Here is a 22,261-nt window from a genome sequence, read left to right as displayed (position 1 = left end):
AAATGAAATGAAGCCATTAAAATGGACTTACTCAGGACAACCAATGGTGAGTATCATTGCACCCAGCTTTTCATTTAGAAGTTTAATATCTGCCCCAAGCACGTAGTCTGTGCCTCCATTGCTGTGAGTGAAGGTTGAGAGCTTGCAGTAGGGCTAATCATTGCATTCCAGGACCAGTGTCTAAGTAGTAGATCACTAATGCACATCCGTAACTGGAGTGATTTTTCACCAGAACCACTCATGATGAGCCTGCTGATTTCTTTTTTTCTTGTTCTCCTCTGGAGAATGTTTTACCTGACAAAGTGTACTTTTAAAGTGCGAAAATGTAGATTGCACCAGCCTAGCCACTGGAATTACCCTTCTGTATCTTTTTGATAAGAAGGCAGAAGCTGGTTCCAAAGAATAATTTACCTCCATTGTAAAATGAAGCCTGTCAAAGTCAACTGCTTTCCTTCTTTGGTATCTGAACCCTCTCCCCTGACCACACTGGTCTGATACGATTATTCTGGTTCCCTTGAGCTGGCTGTTTCTTACAGAAACCAGTGAAAAATACTTTCTTGTCCTGTTACCTTCCTCAAACACAGATCTTGCCTGGAACTCGGAGTAAATGAAGAGCCTGCCCTTGAACTCATAGGCTGCAGTAGCATTAGTGTATGTCAGCCTTAGCAGTGCTGGGTTCATAGTCTGAGTAGGTATTATGGGATGTAAATAATATGGGTTGACTTCCTGTGACAGTCTTGTGGCTGCTTCTGTTAATAAAAAACCTCAACACATTGCCATGCAATGGTCCTAAGGAAGAGCTTTCCTAGAGGAAAGGGTATCAGCATTTCCTATGAGATGTATCATTATTTCTCTTTCTTTTTCTAACATGATGCAATGCTTTTATGCTGAACATAACAACTACTGATTTGTCCCTGAGCAAGTAAAATAAGGCTTAGCTGTGTGCAACTTGCCACCCAAAGAGTTTTGTATATATCCCAAATTCTGGATCCAGAGATATATTTGATGTCATTTTAAAACAGCTTTTTACCTTTTTTCTTTTAAGGGCCAAACATATTGTCACTAAACCATAGTTAGATGCCTGTGTTTCTTTCAAAGGAATGTTGTTTTGCTCTTCCTAAGGAAAACTAATTCCTAATAGCAAAACTTATTTAAAATTTGATAATCACCCATAGATGTCAAACCTCATCAGTGTTTTTGACAAATGAAAAAATAAACATATCCATTCAAATAATATCCATGTTTCTCCTTGATTCTGTTACAATTCTATCTGTATATCAGCATCCATATTTCCACTCCAAGTGTAGCCTGGTAAGAATTTCACAGGAAAGCATTGCAAAAAATGTATGAAATCACTGGGTTTTTTTATTGGCTGTGATTCCATTTTAAAGGAGCATCATACCATTTACCCACATCATGCAGGAAAAAGTAGCAGGCAAATAACAAATGAAATTCACATTCACAAAATCTCTACTTTAAATCATCTTCTAGTTGCTTGGAGACTACTGCATGCATCTGAAAGAAAGCTGGGGAGCATTTCTACTAGAAAATGCATGGCTAAGTTCAATTTTGCTCTGTGTGTGAGAGAAAGACAGAAAACAAGCAATATTTTAATGACAGTACTGAAACATTTTACTAACTCAGTGCATGAAGAAACAGTTAATTTGATATTCAGAACAGATACAGACAACTTTCAGATACATAAGACATTACGTTGAGGTCACAACAGCTAATTTCTAACAATGCTTATTCTAGCACAGTAAGCTTGCCAAAAAGATGTATTCAGCAGCATTGGTATGATCTTTCTTGACAAAGGAGAGAGGCTGGGAGGGACCTAAGCCAACAAACGGTACTAGAAACATAGACAGAGGAACTCCAAAGTGATTTAGCACATGATCTTATATTTTGTTTTATTTATTTTAAACACAAGAGTAGCATTCATAATTAATATTGCAGTCTGATTTCATATGGCTTTCTCTAAATATAAATGTGAGTTTACAAGGTCAATGGCAAACTAAATCATTTACCCTCCAAATGTGGAGGCCCTTTGACTTTTTTTTTACTAACAAGTAAGGTCTTGGAGCTGTGAAGGAAAATGGCTGCAGTGTCTAGCCACCAACCTTTCTGTGTAAATAAAAACTAGTTAAAAAAACAAAAGACCTCATTTACCTGAGATTGAACAGACCGGTGATGCAAATAAAACAATGGCATGGAAAGACAAAGAGATATTCAGAATCCAAACAATGAACCATGCTTCTCTTTGGTCTTGTGTAAGTAAGTGCTTCAACACCTCCTTGACTGCTGAGGGGGAAAGTATCTGAGACAATGCTTCTCACATTCATACATGAGCCAAGGATGTCTGTGGTGTCCCATGTTGCCAGTTCAGAGTGGGAAGGGAAAGGGATGGGCAGAAGGGAGGGGAGAGTGCCTGCTCTCAAGTCTGTTCAGCATGGCTTAGGCACTTTGGGGACAGTGGAGTGACTTGAGGAGAGGTCCAGAACTCATGCAAGGTGCCAAAAGTTATGTGAGGCAAAACCTGTCCAGTACCTGTGGTAGATCTTCTGTCATGTTTCTTTATTGAAAGAAAAGGAAAATTAAAATGGGAACTACCAGCTCACACCTGGCTGAACTCTTTGCTGTCCATGGAAGAAGGGCTGCTGTGGGTGTGGAGAGCTGAGGTACAGAACTGATAACATGGCTGGGCTGGGAAGCTCCCACAATAAAAAAGACTCAGTAAAGATTATTTAATAAACCACCTTCCCTTTTCCTTCTGCTTTGTGAGCCTGGCATGAAGCCTAACAAACTCAGCACAGAGTTCTTATGGCCCTCTTCAGGGTCTGGATCCAGATGTTCACACATCTCAGGAGCTCAGCTCACAAAAGAAGTTTTTTTAATGCTCTGAGCCCAGGGATAGCACCACCTGCTTATGAAATTTGAGCACAGGCCACACAAGATCCTGACTTAGACCAGTCATTCAATGGTACAGCTGCTGAGGCACAGTTAGAAAAAATAATACCAAACACTCTTCCCTTCTCTCTCTTCTCCCGTTCTTCTTCTTTTTCGTCATCTTCCACACATATGTGCACACACATAGACATCAAGCTGCCAGTGAGACTGTGAAAACAAACAATTGGCAGTACCATTCTGCAAGTAGGACACCAGGCTTAAAATTCTGATTCTATGTCAGGAGCAGTATTTGGCTGGATGAGGAATTGAGTCCATGGTGGGGGCTAGGGAAAGGTCAACAAGCAAGTGGTAGAGAAAGGCCAAAGCAAAGTGGAATGAGCTCATCCTCTTTGTTTGCAGAGTTCTCCAGCACAAGGCCAAGGGAGAATATGAATGGATGTGTTCCTTTTAGCAGGGGCACATTTCTGCTGGTTCTGCTTATGCATTAGAGGACGCAGGCCACAGAGATTGTGTTGATGTCTGTGTCAGTGTGATCTGGGCTAGAAGATTTCACTACCAATGAGTGGCTGAAGCAAAGAGCCAGCGTCTGCCTTTTAGCTTTCAGAGGTGTTGGATTTAGTTCCCTCTGTGGCAGAGCATCAAAACCAGCTGCTGCCTTTGTGACAGGAGAGTTTTCAGTTCTCTGAGGTTCACTTAAACGGGCTCAAATTACTAGTTGCTGAATTTGCATGGGGTGAGTAGGACACTCTCACTAAAAAATGGTAAATTGTTCAACACTGCTATGCTATACCCAAGCATTGATTCAGAGAAAAGGAATGCTCTGGGTCATTAAAGTTTAGGGGGGAGACACTCATCTTGCTTTAAATGAAAGTTAGGGCAAAAAAATCACTGACATTATCCAAAAGAGTAAAACCTGCCTTCTCTTTCCTCTGGGAAGCCCTTGGCAGCTTGTACTTGAATGAACATGTCTTGTTTGTAGATCCAGCCTGAAATAAGTTGCATCTTCAACAGCTGGTTCTGACTTGTAGATCAATCAAACTTGCTCAGCCTCCATCTTGGATTCAGTAGAAACTTACTGTTGAAGTTATTTGTGAAGAAGCAAGGACTATCATACCTGAATAAGAATTGGGTGAGGAGGGCAAAATAAATATATTTCTTCTCTTTCATAGTATTTTTTTTCCTATTATGAGAGATGCTGCTAAAAGGCATAGAGTTCACAAGCTCACTGCCTTAACCATGATGCAGATTTCTTCTGCTTACCTGAAAAGATTATAAATATCTTTTCAAATTTATTATTCAGGAAAGTACTGAGATGTTTGCCTAAACTCAGTCCCACTGAAGAAGTGCATCAAAGTTCCACTGAAGTAAAATGCTTAATTTAGCTACATAATGAAGTGATTGAGATTACTTTCCTTTTTGTTGTTAGTAGAAAGCACATATTTGCTTCCAAATCTCTTCCATGTACTTAGAAGACTTTTGTTGTTCCCATGACAGGGACAAGCAATGCTAGTTCTGCCAGACAAAACCCGATTCTCTTACAAGACAGTGAGACTGAGATGCCATGATGCTCTCGCAACAGCAACTACAGAGACCTAGCCAAGTGCAAAAACTCCAGGATTGGTTCTTCAGATGACAAGCCACATACCTGGTCATGAGGGTCTGTGTTCAAAATAAGTCTGTCTAGGTATGTGACTGTGTATATGTGCTAGCCCATCAACAACTCCAGCAGAATTTGGCTTATCCTATGCAGTTACTCAATACCTACAGTGCTGTATTGAGAAGCCCTCTGTGTCGGTGTCTGGGAAAGGCAAAAAGATAATGGTGAGAGAGAGATTTACTACCACCCCACTAGAATCAAGGAATGCCACACACTGTTATAATATTAATTAGGTCCTGCACAGCACTACAGAAGCATCCTCACTTTATGCCTTTATAGTAGGTAGAGACTGAAACCTACATTTTACAGCTGGAGAAGCTGGATGGGGAAGAAAAATAAGTGACCTCACCAAGGCAACATAGTAATTTAGCATGATACATAGCAGGCATACTCAGGATCTCTGGATCTCCAGGGCCACAGCTAACATTCAGGCCACCACACTCTCCCACACACTGTAGGAAGGGGTGGGCAGGACACAGCTGCAACAATATACTGGAAACCAAATGTCCATCCTGCAAGCACTGCTGGGAATGGGACAGCTGAATATGGCACTGGGCAGAAAGAGGAAGGTTAGTTAATCAGAGAGGCCTATGTACTTGGTCATTGGCTTCAAAGGGGTTGGGTAGGTCCTCTACCAGAGCACCATGCACTCTCCTGTGGTTTCAGCTCTCTGTATGGCAACTGTCTGACCAAATCTTCTCTTTCAAGTTAAGTATATGGCTAATTCCCAAAGTAACATGACTCTTGCTTAGATTCTGAGGCATTTAACTTCTACCAGCATCTGAGGGAAGGTGACTCACGTCTTCCACAGTTCTGAGTGATGTCAGCTGTGTAAGTCAGGCGTGATTTACCTTCCAAATGATCTCTTATTTATGCCAATGATGGAATTAAAATGGAAAAGCTCTGCTTCCACGGGAGAACTGAGATACCCCTTCCAAGGGCAGATGTGCTCAACAACAAATGGCTAGCGTGAGCCAATCAACAAGAACATTAATAATAATGACTAATAATTATTATAAATAATAATTAAAAGATAATTAAAGAAAATTAAAGAGGTCACTGTTCACACTTAGTGAACACTCCTTCCTGCTTTGGATGGAAATGCACATGAGGTTGTTCCTTTTCTATGCTTAAGGTACAGTTGCCTTATTGAACATACATAGTACTATGGCTTATAATAAAAGTTGTGTAGTCTGCAGCTTTTTAATCTTTACATCCATTCAGAGGCATCTACTGGATGTGACTATGTACAAAAAAAGAATGGATGACTCTTGGGGTAGAAGGAAGGGAAAGAGGCAGTCAGAAGGGAATGGGACGCGAAAGGACTCCTAGTGAGCAGTAGAGGGCAGAGGTGGGGAAGGCTGCGTGATGGATGGCAAGATTGTAAATCCCCATTGGGCAAAAGAGAAATCCTTTGCAGTACTGTTTATGCCCATCTAACAGTCTGCAGCTATTACTTCTTGAACATGTCCTGCAGGGGCCCTGGTAGGTATTTGATGACTGTGTCTAGAATGCTCTCTTCTTCCTCCTCCTCCTCATCCCCACAGCCAGGAGGGATCGCCTTCTTTGGGCGTGTCAGGCTCCCTTCAGCATTAGCTTCCAGTGCAGCCTGGGCCTCTGCTTCCTTTTCTTCCTTCTTCTTTATCCCATACTGCAGGGGAGAGATAACAAATTGTCAGTCACCCACTGAATAGGATGACTGATGAAGCCAGCCATCACACATGGTACCTCATATTCTGCAGCATGAACATCAGTGTTAATATTCTGCTTTTGCTCTTTTACACAGACACCCAAATTACCCATCCTAACAACTCCCCCCTAAGTACAGACCAGGGGATAGACAGCTCTCACAAGACAAGATGATCAGATGCTCAAATCACTGAGAAACAAGCACAGGAAAGAATTTGGGACTATACAGCCGTGGGCCTAGCAAAGACAATACAAGCTCTGTGTTAGTAAAGTTTTGGGTTAGTATTCTACTGGTGTTGATCCTCCTCTTTACTGTTAACAAATCTGATGCTCAAGTCCATCATCTGCAATAATTTTTAAATTCCATCTGCAGCATTTTATAGTAAAGGTTTATAGATGTGGCAAAAATTCAGGAAAAAATTAATTATCAACAAAAGAAAGCAAACAGGACAGGACAGACAGGCAGACTGCACTGAAAATGTCAGTTTCAGATATTCTCATGTGGGAGATATCCTACACAACCTCATCCCTGTTCTTTTGGTATAAATGGGACAGAAAGACCTCTTAGTAAAAATAAACCTTCATGAGAAACTCTCTCTGTATTTGCACAGTCAACTCTGCACTTCTGGGGGTAAAGCTGACATACTGTCTGAAGAGAAACATCCTTAAACCTGCAAGTAGAATGGACACCTGCAATTTGCTACTCCCATTATGAATTAAAGGCACACCACTATGACCTTACATGAGTAACCAAACTCTCATTTTATGATTTTATATTCAAAATGCTAGATTTAATAGAGAAGTAAAGATATGCATGAGTGAATCAGACTAGGGAGAGAAGTGCTGTAGTATCTCAGCTTCCATAGTGACTAGGACTTTCTTTCCAACTGCTAGTTTGAAGGCATGTCCAAGGAAAACAATTTTTGCACCACCAATCCCCATCACTCCTCAGCCTTCATACTTTTCAGTAATTCTCAGGTTCTTCTGCTATTTCCATAAGTATTTGCACAGAAATTTTTGTGATTATGGTGACATGTGACCAAAAAAAAATCAGCTCAAACTGCCACATGCAAATCTACAGCAACAAGGATACCTGCAAGCTACCCTCTTTATTATAGAATCATAGAATTATTTGGGTTGGAAGGGACCTTTAAAGGTCATCTAGTCCAACTGCCCTGCAATGAGCAGGGACATCTTCAACTAGATCAGGTTGCTCAGAGACCTGCTCTGTTTATTCAGATGAATTTAAATTTCCCAGGCTGTTTCCACTTTTTCTGATGATAAGTGGAGGTTAAACTTGGTTTTGTGATCATCAATGCAATCTCAGGAGGTGTCCCATTTCTCGGTGCCCAGCTGTGCTTCAAAGAGGCTAGCTGCACATTTCAAGGATGCTTCTGGTCCCCAGGCTCACAGCTCCCAGGCTGGCAGGAACATTCTCCTGCTCAGTCATTTCCCCTTCTAACCAACCACCTTTATGGCTGCTCACACTTGCCTGCTCCTGCCCCATCAGCTCCCCAGCCACCAGTGACCTCACAAGCACCTCTACAATTACTTACAATCATTTCACTCCAGCTACATTAGGGAGGCATTTGACCTTTGTGAGGAAGAGGAAAGGCATTCAGGTTTGCTGTAGCAGCTATCAATCAGCTTCAAAATTATTGCTCTGTAAAAGCCATTCCTTTACTTATGCCTAAATTTTAATTAAAGTACCAAATGGAATTAAGATTGCTCTCAGTACATCAGAACCACAAAGTAACTTAAATCCATCCAAAGGCCAGTAAAACATTTTGCATGTATAAGCTGGAAAAGAACTTTGAAAAGAAAATTAGATATGATTTCAAAAACATCAAAGAACTATGTTGGTACAAAGTACTCAGTATTTTCTAGTATCAATAGTATGGTACTGCTGAACAGACATTAAGTAGATGCTTTTTTCATTATTTTCTCTTTTCATTTTTTCCATTAAGACTAGACCAAATTGTTTACCAGTAAAGCAAAAAATGCATTGCTGCTGTCATAACTTTCTGATTTCAAAGGGCTCTTGGGTTTGACAAGAAACTCCTAAACATTTCTGAGCAAAGGCAATATTTTTGCTTCCTTTCTTCATCATCATTAAGATTTAGGATGACAGCCTGCAAGGTGAAAACCAGTAACTTCAAAACCCCCTAGTTCATTAAGGACGTTTCTCTTACGATTTTCATATCTAGTGGATGCAGGTCACACCAGATTTCATGGGAGAGATGTTTAAGACAAATGATGTCTCCATTCATATCTGAGGTAAACAAAGCATTTGATCAACTTGTAGTTACAGGGCTGAACACCACAAACAAGATCCAACTCAGGACCAGCAACCACTGCAGGGGGAAGGTCGTACACTCCTAGACTGTGGACAACCTGTATGGCTGGCTGATACTCACTCTCCCTTTCAAGTCACGGGTAGATGTCTCTAGGTGATTCCCAGCATAATTTATCTACTGACTTTACCTTCCTTTGCCAGCTAGAGGGGAAGAGCAGTAGCAGAGACAACACAAATCATAGTAGCGCACAGGTCACCTCATGCTCTCAAATCCTCCATCTCAAAACAAGTATCAGCTCATGGCGGGTTGATCCTCTAGCTCATGAACTTGTTGAACAAACATCCAGGCCACAGGAAAATTGGAACAAAAACAACAACTCAAGTGCTACTGTGTGCTAGGACAGAGGGAAGCTCAAAGATTATATGAAGGAATTAGCACTGTACTTGGCAGACTGTGCTGACATGTTTCCTTAGGAAGCCTCTACTGATTGACCTCAGAGAATTGCACAGTGATAGACAGACTTTAGCTCTTACAAGTTATGGCCAGTCTTATGGGGCAGCTGCAGAATGGGGCAATATATGGCCTGGAAAGAGATTTTTCACCGTAGAAGGGCATTAAGAAAAACCAGATTATATTATTCCACCTTACTGACACAAATGCCAAGTACAGAAATTAATTTTTCTTGGTTCCTACCCATACTGATGCTACAACATGTAGAAACAAGCCATTTCCTCATAGTACCTATGTAACACTCAAATACAAATTTATTTTGGACAAAAATATACTTCTTTTGGAGAAAGATGACATTGCATCAAAAGCAATTTTTATAGGAAAGATCAGTTTTGAGAATTCAGTGTTATCATTTAAACTTGGTGGTATTTTGTAATGCTTTACATTAATCAAAATGTAATGCTGTGATGATTCATAGGTGAACAAAATGGCATTTTTCAGGTTTGAAATTGTTTCAGAGGAAATCAAATTATAGAAAGTATTAATATGAGCAAAATTTTTAAAAAGCATCTCAGTGTCTTCACATGAAATCTTTTAGGTGAAGTCAACAAATAATTTTAAAAAATATAACTAAAAATAATGAATCTTTTTGGTGCTCTGGCTTTCCTGAGGATGGGAAATATTGCATTATCTTAAAAAAATTTGAAGGGAGAGAATAATTTCATTTTTTTTCAAGGTCCAACCCCACACAATTTAATATCAGAGGCTCTATGTGTATCGTTATCTGCTTGGCTTTCACTCATGGCACCATCTAGTTAATAGTGTAGAATTATGGACCTAACCCAGCAAGATACTGAAACATTTTAAGTATGTGAACCACCTTACTGCTTCTAAAGTCATTACTATGCTGTCACATAAGGATTGTTTTCACTGGGTCATATGTTGGTGAAATACTGGCAGGCTGGAGTCCGCAGTCATCAGGTGGAAAGAGTAGGGAAAAAATAGCATGGCTCTTGCACTTACTAACTGCATGTCAGGAAATGACCAGACTAACAATGCTGCCATCAACTTCCTCTCCATCTCTTTCCTTCCGTATTCCTTCTGCTTTCCACAGGAAGCCAAAGTAAGTGCATGCACTAGAAACATGTTGAAAATTTGATCTAATTCTAATGGCAGAAAGGGTGTCAAGGAGCAGGGGGCCTGCTGAGCCAAGGTGGACCGGCAGCTAAAATGTCAACCCACCACAAATATAGTTACCATCTCTTATGTCAAGCTAACCACTGCTTACTAAAAAGGAACATATTTATCTAGCAAATACCTAGGCCACAGAATGAATAAAGCAGTAACATCACAGTCAAGACACTTGCAGAAGTAACTGCTTATCTCCATGTCAGTTATGCAACTGACCATCCAGTAAGACAATCAAGGTGCAAGTCAGTGGTTATCTTTGGATCAGATTTGGAACTGACTCCTTAGGAACAACGAGTGATTTATCTGGAGAAGCTAAGGAAATAGAGAAGGACTTTTGTGGGGGATACAAAGACAACTCAAAGACTGCGTGGTGGGACCAGCAGAAGATTATCAGTGCAGAGGATCCTGGAGTCTGAGAATAAACTGCTGCCAAGATGAACATCTTTCCCATTGGCACGCCAGGCAGGATGCCCTGGATGGGGATCCAAAAGACCAACAGAGTGGTCTTGCTGATGTTAGCAGGTTGGGTTAACCATAAATACAATAACCATAACATTATGCTACTAATATTTACCATGATTGTATGCTGCTAAGATTATTATAGTTACTCACTAATATTATTACAGTTACTCACATAACTGTATCTACTGTCGCCATGGTTGAACTATCATGGTTTACAGTCTCTATAAACTATTAAATATCACTATGTATATACTTCGTATAGTCACAGCTTCTTTCATCCCTGTGTATTTTCACTGCACGCGGTTCTTCCCTCCTTATACCTGGATAAACAGGGAATGAGGACTGGTGCTCTTGGTACTACACACCTGTCCTGCAGCCCAGACTTGTAGCATCAGCTGCTGTGCGTGTAAAGAAGATGAACAAAGGCATGTTTCAGTCCTTGGAGCACAGAAAGGAACCATGTTCCCTTGGCTAGCTTGCCATGTTCACAAGTGTGGTGGTTTAACCCCAGCCAGCAACTAAACACCACGCAGCCGCTCACTCACTCCCCCCCAACCAGTGGGATGGGGGAGAAAACCGGGAAAAGAAGCAAAATCCGTGGGTTGAGATAAGAACGGTTTAATAGAACAGAAAAGAAGAAACTAATAATGATAATGATAGCACTAATAAAATGACAACAGTAATAATGAAAGGATTGGAATGTACAAATGATGCGCAGTGCAATTGCTCACCACCCGCCGACCGACACCCAGCCAGTCCCCCGAGCGGTGATTCCCCGTCCCCCACTTCCCCATTCCTATACTAGATGGGACGTCACATGGTATGGAATACACCGTTGGCCAGTTTGGGTCAGGTGCCCTGGCTGTGTCCTGTGCCAACTTCTTGTGCCCCTCCAGCTTTCTCGCTGGCTGGGCATGAGAAGCTGAAAAATCCTTGACTTTAGCCTAAACACTACCGAGCAACAACTGAAAACATCAGTGTTATCAACATTCTTCGCATACTGAACTCAAAACATAGCACTGTACCAGCTACTAGGAAGACAGTTAACTCTATCCCAGCTGAAACCAGGACAACAAGTCCAACTAACACAAGGTTCAGCTGACTCAGGGTGTGCGTGTGAAGCCTACAGCAGGCAGTGGGATGCAAGTAAATGTTGTAATGCCTTGATAAGATAAACACATGCAGGTCTGGATAGCAGGAATTTTGTAATGGAACAGCATGTCCTAGGTGGACCTGTCTGGCCAGCATTTTTTGTGGCTGGTAGCAGCTGTCATCCAAGATTCCTCCACTGTGGCTGCATCTGGGTGATTGAAATCTGGAGGTATGCATACAGGAACCCCGCAACACAGCTGTGCACATGGTGTGAAGAATTGTTCATGGCTGGTTGTTTTCACTATGGACAACTGGCAACATCACTCTTCTTTCACTCAGGAAACACCTCTTCCTTGCAAGGTGCTCTGAGAGCCTGAAATTTGTCTTCAGTCTGCATCCCAAGAAATAATATTGCATATCAGCTAACACTGAGTTTTAGTTTCTGGGAAAAGGTTGGCATATGAATGATACTGGTTACATTTCTCTTCAGTGGTTTTGTGTAGCTGCAGGTGGTGCTGAATCTATGTCTGAACAGATGTGGCAGATACAGCCATCTCTGGAATTATTATTTTATTTACCAGATGAGCTTTTAAAAGCTACCAAGAGATTTCAATGCTTGTTCCTTTTCTTGCTTCATATACAAATTAGGGGAGACCTTGTCTCTTCTTACACAGCCCTCTTAAATTGCATTCACATTCCAACCCACAACACAAGAAAAAAGAACAAAATTATCAGTTAGACTTGAAAGCATATGGTTAGAGAAGATACTGAGAGGGCAACTTGCCCACCCTTCCACCTCAAGGGTTAACTTGACCTGAACTCATCTTTTTCTTAGAGACCTCGGCTGGTGAAGAACTCTCACATGCTCTGGAACTTAACTACCCTTCACAATTAAAATATTTCTCCTCATGTCTAACCTGATTCTTTCTGAAATGCCTTTTTAAAAGAAAAACAATCTGGAAAACTGAAAAGACACAGCTACTGCAAAAGGATTTATCTTTCATCTGTCTTTTTGGGCTTCATTTATTGTGTGCCAACTTATTTTTTTCACTTCCATTACTAAAGAGAACACCAGACCAATTAAGATCTTCCCATCATTACCTCATGGAACCTTCTGCCAGGACTATATGTAGGACTGAAATAAATTGAGAGCAATAGGTAGGGTTTAGCACTGACCTTTAACTCCACAACTGTGAGAGTCAGGGGTACAGAAAAAGACTCCATGTGTATTTCATTTACACAAGCCTGAATTCTTTCTACACTATTTCTTTGGTCTCTCTGTGAGTGAACAGGCTGATAAGCATATCTTTGGCTTTAAGTTTCAGGTGAAGATGAGGCAGTTTTCAGTCAGAGGCTTAGGAAAATATCTGCCATTGTGATGGGCTATGGTCTGGTTTGTCTTTTATAAATGCTACAGTATTGCTCACAGATCTTCCTACAGTGAGAGTTCCAGCTGTGGTAAAGAATGAAAGGTATGAGCAAGAGTGCTGGGTGTCTCAGTCCCTGCCACTCCCTGCGGAGCTGTGTGTGTGTGTGTGTGTCTTGAGTCTTCTTGTCACCGCATGCTGCTGCACAGCTCTGCTGACCATAACCCTGTGTTAGTGGAAGAGGGCTGATTAATAATGGAAAAGAACAAGGCAAAGTCTGGAAACTGCAGTCCTAAATTACATTGTTCAATTGCGTGTGAGCCAAACAGGAGCACAACTCAGGAGAGAGGTGGCACACAGAGAGAAAGGAGGACAATAAAACTTCGGGAAGAGGGCACTCAAGATGCAAAGGCAGAGCTGCGGGTATATGAGCAGTTTCTGCTTCATGCCTCATCTCTCCTGGAACAGACCTTCCCCAAGCCATCTTCCTGGGGGCCATCAGAGTTCTTCAGCCAGCTTTCTAGCAGAGGTTGTTTGTACACATGGCTTCTGCCCTTTGAGTTCTTTACCTCATCCAAGGCTCCATCTCCCCACAAGTTCCTTGTGGCTTCATGTGCCTCGCTCCTCTCTGCTAGCTCAGGCTTTCAGCTCTGTCAAAATCACAGCAGCTCTTCATTCATCACCTATCTTGGTTCAGGTCTTCCAGTATGCGTTTCAGTCTTACCACCTGTTTCCCTCAGGGGGCTCCCATGGCAGGTACACAGTGGCCTGTAGTTTTCCACTTGCACCACAAGCACAGATCAGATGCAGATGTGGATTACAAAGGTCTCATCTGATTTTCTTCTGCCTCCCATCAGTATCTTCTTCTGGTAGCACTGGGGGAATCTGACAGTCACTTCCTTCTCCCCCACGGCAACATTGCTGCCTGAGAACCCCACACCTGTTTTCTTCTCTAATTAGCTCCGGGATTACAACACATTCCTATGGGAATACCCATTGCCCCCAGCATCCAAGAGTAGTGCTGCCCAAATCAATAGATACAAAAGTTGCTTTTCTGCTGCCCCATAGTGGAGACAATGGAAGATAAAGCACTGCTCTCCTGAGCAGGTCTGATCTGTACTCAGCAAGCCTTGCTACTTTACCTTAATTGGAAGCAACATCACATGTGTCCAATGCTTGCTGTTTGCATAACTGTAAGTGAAAAACAGAGATGTATCTGGATCCTGGTTGCAGACGACACAGTGAATTTGCTGCAAACTCAGATCAAGGGGAATGTTTCCCTTGGCCTCAGTGGAGGTGAGACCAGGTGTACATGAGAGACATAAGACAGACATGGGAAACATGTCTTGGCTTGATCCACTATGCTGACTCTATGCTGAAGCAAACTGGCCCTTCTGCTTACTGCTCAACTGCCCGGATTATGCTAGGTTGTCCCAGTCAAAATGCTTCTTTCCCGTTACCACATTCAGGTGGTGTGAACTACAATTTGTGAACAAATTTACTCCTCTCTGAGAAACAAGAATCTATGAAAAAGAACAGGCATAGATATCACATATCATGAATTTTTCAGAACACTCAGCAGAAAACATGTTTTCCTTTCCTCTGTGTTTGCAAGTATGTTAATTTACTTCCTCTTGTGTATGCAGCATCCATACTAAAACAATGCCTTACTGCATAATGGTCAGCCTCAGTGAGAGGGAATGAGGTTTAGAAAGTTTCAGGAGTGGAGGTGATTAAATTACTGCTGGATAGCAAAGACTTCCATCTTGTAATCAGAGAAGAAATCTCCAGAGTAAGCAGAGAATATCTGACTCATGAAGAAAAGCATAGGATCAGAGGCTCTAAAATACTGATTTTAGGTACCTGGAGGGTTGAGTGAAATCACCACAGTGATTCACGACCACAGGGCCCAAGATAAGTACTGTACATATGGTAGTCCTAAGCCTGTTAGGTCCTTTGGTAAGTCTCTCCACCAGAATCCAACTTGCAGCTTCAATTAGGAAAATCTGGGTCAATTCTATTCTTCGAAGCAGCTGAGACAGGATAAGAAGAAAGAAAAGTTACATATTCCACGCTAACAATTACAGTTTAATTGCTTATACGTTACAGTGAAAATTTAGTTTTGCTCCGTGATCACCAGGATGGGGTCAAGCTGCAGAAGGTTCCCGTGAGAACAGAGGCATTTTCCAGTGATGCAGAGAGCAGGTGTGTTCCTAGACAAAGTGGGATATGATTTCTTGTGTTTCCAATGACTGCATTTAGTTTTTTACAAGAAAAACTTCCCAGAAGCCAACAGCAGGGACCCTGGAAAAGCACAAATGCAGTCACTTGTGTAAGTTTAGAATAATTTATGTTACGGCTATGTATCTGACAGCATAAATAAATGCATAGGATATATCTGTGTTTATGTGTGCACTTTGCAAGGTCAGAACATGGAGTATAAGCTGCTCCTCCTCCTTCCTGCCTCTTGCAATTTTTTGCTTTGCCCAATGAAAGCCTTCCTTTTAGTACAAGTCTGGTAAAATTAATTCCCCAAGATGCTGCAGTAACTTAGATTAGATAGAACTATTTATTTTCCATAGCCTCTGTTTACCATACGTGAAAAGCTCTTTTTTTATTTTTTTATTTTTTTTTTTATTTTATTTTTGTATTATTTAATTTTATTTTGAAAGCTCTGGTTCAGTCGGTGTACATCTGGGCTTGTGTTTCTACAAGAACCTAATACAAGTGCTCCAGTGGATAAGGAGTTGTTCACTGCAGGATGAGGAGTCAGCTTTGTCTTATGGTACAAAGCATGGTAAAGATGTAGATAACTGCCAAAAGAAATATTGTTTGTCCTCTCCAGGGTGATAGGGAACTCATTGACTGCTCACGAGGCTTAGAAATTATTATCATCCTGCATTGCTAGGTTTGTGCTTGCAAGGGTTCATCATTTCATTGCCTTACTGATCACAAGCACTTTGGCAGACTGGAGGTTGAATCCAGCTGAAATTCAGAGGCTGAACCTTAAATGGCTGATTCATTTCAAGTTCAGCTCTTAGTAGATAAACTACATGAGCTCTCTGCATCTGATCTCTTTGCAAATCTCTAGGATTCTGCGTGCCAGTTTTGTTTCTAGATGTTGCATTCATTTCTTTGTGCATATGTCAGCTCTTGCTATTAGTAACTTTAGGTCGTCCTTGGCATTTTGTAGTACATATAGGAGTGCGTTACCAGCAAAGAAAAGTGGCAGGTAACAGAGCTCATCACGGCAGATCAAGAAGGAACTTAGAAAGCATTCTGGAAGTGATATCATTGTACATGATTGAAAGTACACTACAACTAAATTTCTGTCCCCTACTGTAGGTCAGCACTATGGGGGACAGTTGCATTCAGTTGTACTCTTCTATTAGCAGATTTGAGGGAAATGAGGAAGACAAAAATCTATCTAAACAAAGACAACAGATCATAAACAGCTTAATAGTTACAGAAGCAAAACAGAAATATATTCCAAAATACTAGAAGAGATAACAGTCCCAGATATAAAAGGAGCACGCATCACCACTGCTGAGAATCCTGGGGACTAACCTGCAAGGAAAATAGTCTCCTGGACTGACATTTAGGTATGCATCTGCATTTTTTTCCCAGCTTTCTGTGTGACCTGTATGGGAGAGAATTCATTTCTTCTTGGTGGACAGAGAGCTTAAGTAAGATCTACCCTACCAAAGGTGCTGCAGTGAGTCTGCTCTGAAACACAGTCATTACTTATGACTCCACACTGAAACACAAGTCGCTTCCACACCATTCTCATAAGGTTATTTTGTCCTCAGTAACTTCCCTGGATTGACAGGATGAGTTTGATAGGACATTAAGCTCCATCAAACTTTTCGCTAAGAATTTTTTTTCCTTCAGTAACCTACACCAATGTTTTCAATGATGACTTTGCTGACAGCACAAGACAATGTAATTCTGCAATAGTAAAAGCTCAGGAAAGATTAGTTAGGTGATTATCTTTAGTCCTTGCTGTGAGACTATTTAATTTTTGTCATCAACTCCTTGGGGATTCTTCTGTGTGGAATAAATCCTGCCATACCCCATTGTGGCTAGGATCTAATTAGTACCCCCACCCTGACAGTACATCTGTGGAGACCAAGGCATTGCCATAAGCTCAGAGCCAAAACTCAGTAAAATCAAAGGTAGTTAACCAATTAGTTTCAAACCTTTGACATACATTTCCCTCTGAAGTACAACAAGTACTTCTCAATCCCGTTAGCTGGCAACAAAGAGGAGAACTCTGACATCAAAATGCTTTAAAAATGGGAAGAACAATTCTGACACCCAAAAAGATCAAGTAAGAAAGTATGAGTGTTTATTCACATACTGCAGACCTCCACAGGGACATGAAAAAAATGAAGGGCTAGAACCTTTCTCTAGCCCTTTTTGATCTGGCACACCAGCCTCTCCTTTTTGTAATTCAAGGCAGTTTTGTTGCTCCCCAAGAGGCTGTGGAAGTCATGGTTGTAGCAAATGAAAGTTGGTAAGGGAGACTATCTGGTGCATGTTAACAATACAATTGAATAGCATTAACGGTGTTACAGTGCTAGAGGGACACACTCAGGGTCTGTAGTGCTGTAAGGTTTGGTTGCTGTTACAAATTTGGAGAACTGCTGTCACCTGGGAACAGCCACTGCATAATAAAGCTCCCACCATTGCAACAGCCTGTAACCAGCTTGGGCTGATAGCTAAAAGCCCATAGTAGAGATGAGGTGCATGTTTTGCATTTCTTCCAGGTGGAATCAGCTGTTGAACTTTTCTCATCCTTTTTGTTGACTGGCTGTGGTCAGAGAACGGATGTTTGGCATTGTCAATGATATGTGAGCAGGGGCAGATCCCGTGAAGCTCACAACCTACATCAAGCTAAGAGCTGTACAGCTAAAGGGAGAGAAAAACCTTGTATAGAAGAGCTTGCTGACTCTACTGTACATTTCCCATAGGCATGCCTTTGCTTTATGGCAACAAGACAAAGGAGTTTCATATCACTCCTACCAGCTTCTATTTACTAAAGTAAGGAAAAGAGCCTTTTCAAGGGATAGCAGTTACTATAACCATTTTCAAAGGTTCTTGAGCTCTTGGTTGTTACCTGCAGTTTTTCTTGCCCTCTCCATGTATGCAGGAACTCATAGCAATTCAGATCGGAGGGAATGGAACAGCTGAAACGGTAACCTCTTGCAGGGTGGAGGCATTCATCCTCCAGACAGTGAGTCAGGACAAAGTCACAAGCCCATTTTCTTTCTCTTTCTCAATCTGATTGGGTGCTTTTTTCTGATGCAGCAATGAATGGGATCTTTTGCAGTTGCATGTTGGCTTTTTGTTGTGTCCACTTCAAAAAGCAGCAGCTCTAAGTACTCACTTATGGGATAAGTGATACCCAGCCATGCTCATGTTATCCTCCTCAGGCTAGGCAAATGAAGGCTGGCTCTTTTTTTTATACTGTCTGAACACTTTGTTATCATTAATGAGGCTTCCAGTTCTCTTGGCGTGGGGAAGCAGGGGTGAGTGAGAGACCTTACAATCACACTGAAATTGAGCCTTGGGTGACATGAAATGGCAGGGAGTTTTGGAAGGAAACACATCAGTAACTGAGTCTGCACACGCCTGTGACCATGCACACCAAAAATGTGCTCAGCTGATCATGCTGTTCCATGCCCCTGACCACACCGACCTTGCCATAATTTTCCCTTCATAAAATATCTGTGCATGCCTAGCAGAGCCATGAACCAGCAGAATGCTATCACTTCAGAAATTTCCATCTCTTCAGGCTATTAATGAACAGTTAGACTTCAAATGTAAAAAGAGTAATTAAAAAGAACAGCTAAGAACACACTTCACTGAAACACACATGAGCTTTTTTGGATCAGGTGGGGTGGTTTTTTTGGCCAAAACCTCAGCACATTTCGGTAAAGGCCCTAGTTATCCAAATTGCTGCTAAAACCTGGAATCTTTTCATGTAATAGCTTTTGCTGAGAAGCAGGGAGAAAACTTTCAAATCTCAGTGTCTGCTGCCACAAAAGAAGTCCTGTGTTAGTGGGTCTCTCTTACTAATAGTAGAGTATTTAAAAATGACTACCATGCAAGCGCCCACAGAAGAAGCTAGCACAAATGCAGTGAGGAAAACAGAAACTCTGATACTGGCAGAAGGAATATTATTGCCTCTGAGAAATGCTAGAAGGAAAGGTCTCTCTGTGTGCAAAACAGAGAAGCCAGTAACCACCTCAGTCAAACCAAGAACCACGGCAGGACAAGCAAAAAGGACAAGTAGAAATGATGCTCTGTGTCTGAGCTGGCTGGGTTGCAGGACTGAAAGGAGATGTTGTGTTATGCCTAGCAATGGGCAGCTCCTTGCACCGTGTCAACAGGTCAGGCAGGTGTATTACCCTTTGACTACCTTTCAGATCTTGCCTAGCAGATGATGAGGTTTGTGTTTGAGTTCTGGCACTTGTTGCGCTTGACCTGATGTGCTCTGAGGGTAGAAATCCCCCATCTGCAGGATTTCTGCCAAAGGGGCTTGTAGAATGTGGGAGGATAGGAAGTTTGCACATTGGCAAAAAACTTTTGTGCAGATTTTTAAGCTGGGCACAAGCTTCTAATTCTGGAGCTCTTTCAAGGAGAGTGGGAAACATGGTGTGCATTTTCTTGCTGATAGAAAATTTCCCTCTTATTTATATATTCATACATTCTGGGCAACCTTACTGGTAACAGCTTGCCTGTCACTTTCCCAATGTGGCAGGTTCCTCAGCCCCAGTTCCAGCTCTTTTTTGACTTGGTTCTCTCCCCAGAAAGAAACCAGCCCCTCCCACAGTTGTGTCAGGAGAAAAAAACCTGGAGCCTTAGAGACACACAGTCTCTGATTGTCTGAAGACAGAACAACTCACTGACAGCGTGATTGTAGCTGGCTCTGAAAGCACCCACTTGCTCTCTAGATTATCCATCAATATTCCATCACACACCTGCTTCCCAGCACAGCACAGCAAGCATGAGGACACTGTTATTATTCAGTAATGCTGCGTGGAAATGTTATTTGCCTGGCTGTTCAGGTTTGTGTTTGGAAAATGACTTTTCTGGGGCGCTAACTTCATCAGCCTTTATCAGAGCAGGTGTGGGGCTCCCAAGAGAAGAAGGTGCCAGCTTACGCTGGAGGAGGGACAGCTACGCTGCAGACAATGAAGAACATAGGAAGCAGGAAGCTGCTTTGTTTCAATGAATTTAATCAGAATACATTAACAATATTTTCCCCACTTTGCCCCGTGGCTTTTCCTGCTGGTATATCACCTGGAAAGTACATTAAAAACAAAAAGCAAAAACGCCAGACACTAGAGCAATTCCCCTCTGCACCATGCTTTAAAAATGCAGGGCAATTCTACAGCACAAAGGACAAAGCCTGGGAAGCCACACTGCATTGGGTTTATGTGTCCAGGTGCTGACAGCAGGGATCTACAGGGGTGGCCTCTGGGAGAAGAGGCCAGGGGCTGCCCTGAGCCAGAAACAGCCAGTTCCAGCTCCAGAGAGAGAGACATGGACTGCAAGCTGGTAGTTGGTTTAAGGCCATGATCAAGATGAACTAAGCCAATTATTTAGCAAGATGGTCTCCCATTTTGGGCACACCTCCCCACAAAGGCTTTGCAATGAATGTGGTAATAGAAGAATAGGCTGCCCATGAGCACGTTGCTCAGTTTGACACCTAGAAGTTAAGCATCTGTTCTGTGCTTTCCTAGACAGTGGGGAGAGACATACACTGTGGACAGCAATACATCGTGTCCTAAGGCAGGCACCTAGGACATCATCCTTTGAGGTATGCATTTCTCCCTGTTGAGTACTCAGGAAGAATTGATCAGCAGCTCAGGTGGAGACAATGAACAGTTTGATAGTTAAAGCTTGATAAGGCAAACCCACTTCATGAACTTGGTTATCCCTAAAATGATAGCAAATATTCCCAGGGCTCCCTCCTCAGCTGAATTCATTACCCTCTCACTCTGAACTCTGTCCATTGTGAAGTTCTTTATTTTTTTTAAAATAATTACCTGTTCTCATTCTGACCGATTCACTAAAATTAGAAAGCAGCAAGGTTCCTCCTCCTTTTTCTCCTCTCTCTCAACCTCCCTTCCCTTAGGTGTAATCATTCCTTCTGCAGAAATGGAAACAGCCTGGGAATACACTTGGCTTCTGCTAATGAAAGCTGGCAATATCTGTGAGATTCACCATAGCATGTCCCAACTAGTTCCAACGTATATTGTGTCACACACTATCATTTCACAGCTAACAGCTAGCACAAAGAAAAAGAAAGAGTCTTTTCAAATGAAGGCCAAACTACCTTCATGTAGTGCTGATTGAATATACTTCTTGGCTTATTTGAATATACTTCTTGGCTTATTCATACATGGATTCAATTTAGATGTCTTCCTGCCATTCTCATTTCCTTACAACAAGACTTTTTGTTGCATGCCAGATCTTACACTTTTTAAATGTGGGACCTATCCCTTTGAGGAACCAAAGATCAGCTTCACTAGGTCCTGTTCTTGCCCTCTTTGGGAAAAGGAAGATATGTCTCCCCTGACTAATATGAAAGACCTTCCACAGAGTTAATGGCTTCCCAGTCAGGATGATAATACTTGTTACTTGCCCCTCAACTGAGAGATCATGTGTAAAATTATCATTTCAGCTGGGGAATATGCAGCAGGAATAGATGAGCTCTTGAGATGTCAAGGCTGATGCCCCACCTCACTAACTATCCCTGTTTCTGTCAGTGACCTGTGGACCTTTTTCAGTGATACTGCTAAGCTGGAGAGTTCCTGCAGGAAAAATTTCAGGGAACAAGCTTTGGCTATTTTTCTCTGCACATACTGAGCCACAGTGTAGTAGGTTCATCTCCCAGCAGCCTTTTCTTTGGGTACCGGTCTGCCACCACTACTGTCCTGCAATCTGAGGCCCTCCCAGACTGACTCCTTGAAGGGAGCTAGGGGGTCTTAAGTTTGAAAGGCTGCAGGGTCCTTGAATGTCATCGGCCAGAGTTCTGGAGAACATTTTCAATTTCTGGGGAGAATTAAGATTTTGCTACGAGAATGATGTTTCATCAGGTATCACTTTATGACAGTCCAGAGAAATGATGCCAGTAG

At 41.9% G+C, this 22,261-nt stretch overlaps 1 protein-coding gene across 2 annotated transcripts in view; it reads right to left on the bottom strand.

The window, feature by feature from the left end:
* Positions 1-1,343: 1,343 nt before the first annotated feature.
* The window catches only part of CPLX1 (complexin 1), a 119,477-nt gene continuing 98,559 nt past the window's right edge, over positions 1,344-22,261 (bottom strand). Inside the window, exons 4-5 of one of the 2 annotated variants that reach the window (XM_052777794.1) lie at positions 14,976-15,145; positions 6,033-6,215 (exon numbers count right to left, since the gene is read on the bottom strand). In XM_052777794.1, the coding sequence (XP_052633754.1) occupies positions 6,206-6,215; positions 14,976-15,145 (180 nt within the window). In that variant the 3' untranslated portion in view covers positions 6,033-6,205. Of the gene's footprint in view, positions 6,216-14,975; positions 15,146-22,261 lie in introns of both variants that reach the window. The other variant, XM_052777793.1, reaches the window with a different exon arrangement.

Source organism: Harpia harpyja, chromosome Z (assembly GCF_026419915.1).
Source record: "Harpia harpyja isolate bHarHar1 chromosome Z, bHarHar1 primary haplotype, whole genome shotgun sequence".
Classification (NCBI taxonomy): Eukaryota; Metazoa; Chordata; class Aves; order Accipitriformes; family Accipitridae; genus Harpia; species Harpia harpyja.
This window is presented reverse-complemented; position numbering and strand designations above follow the sequence as displayed.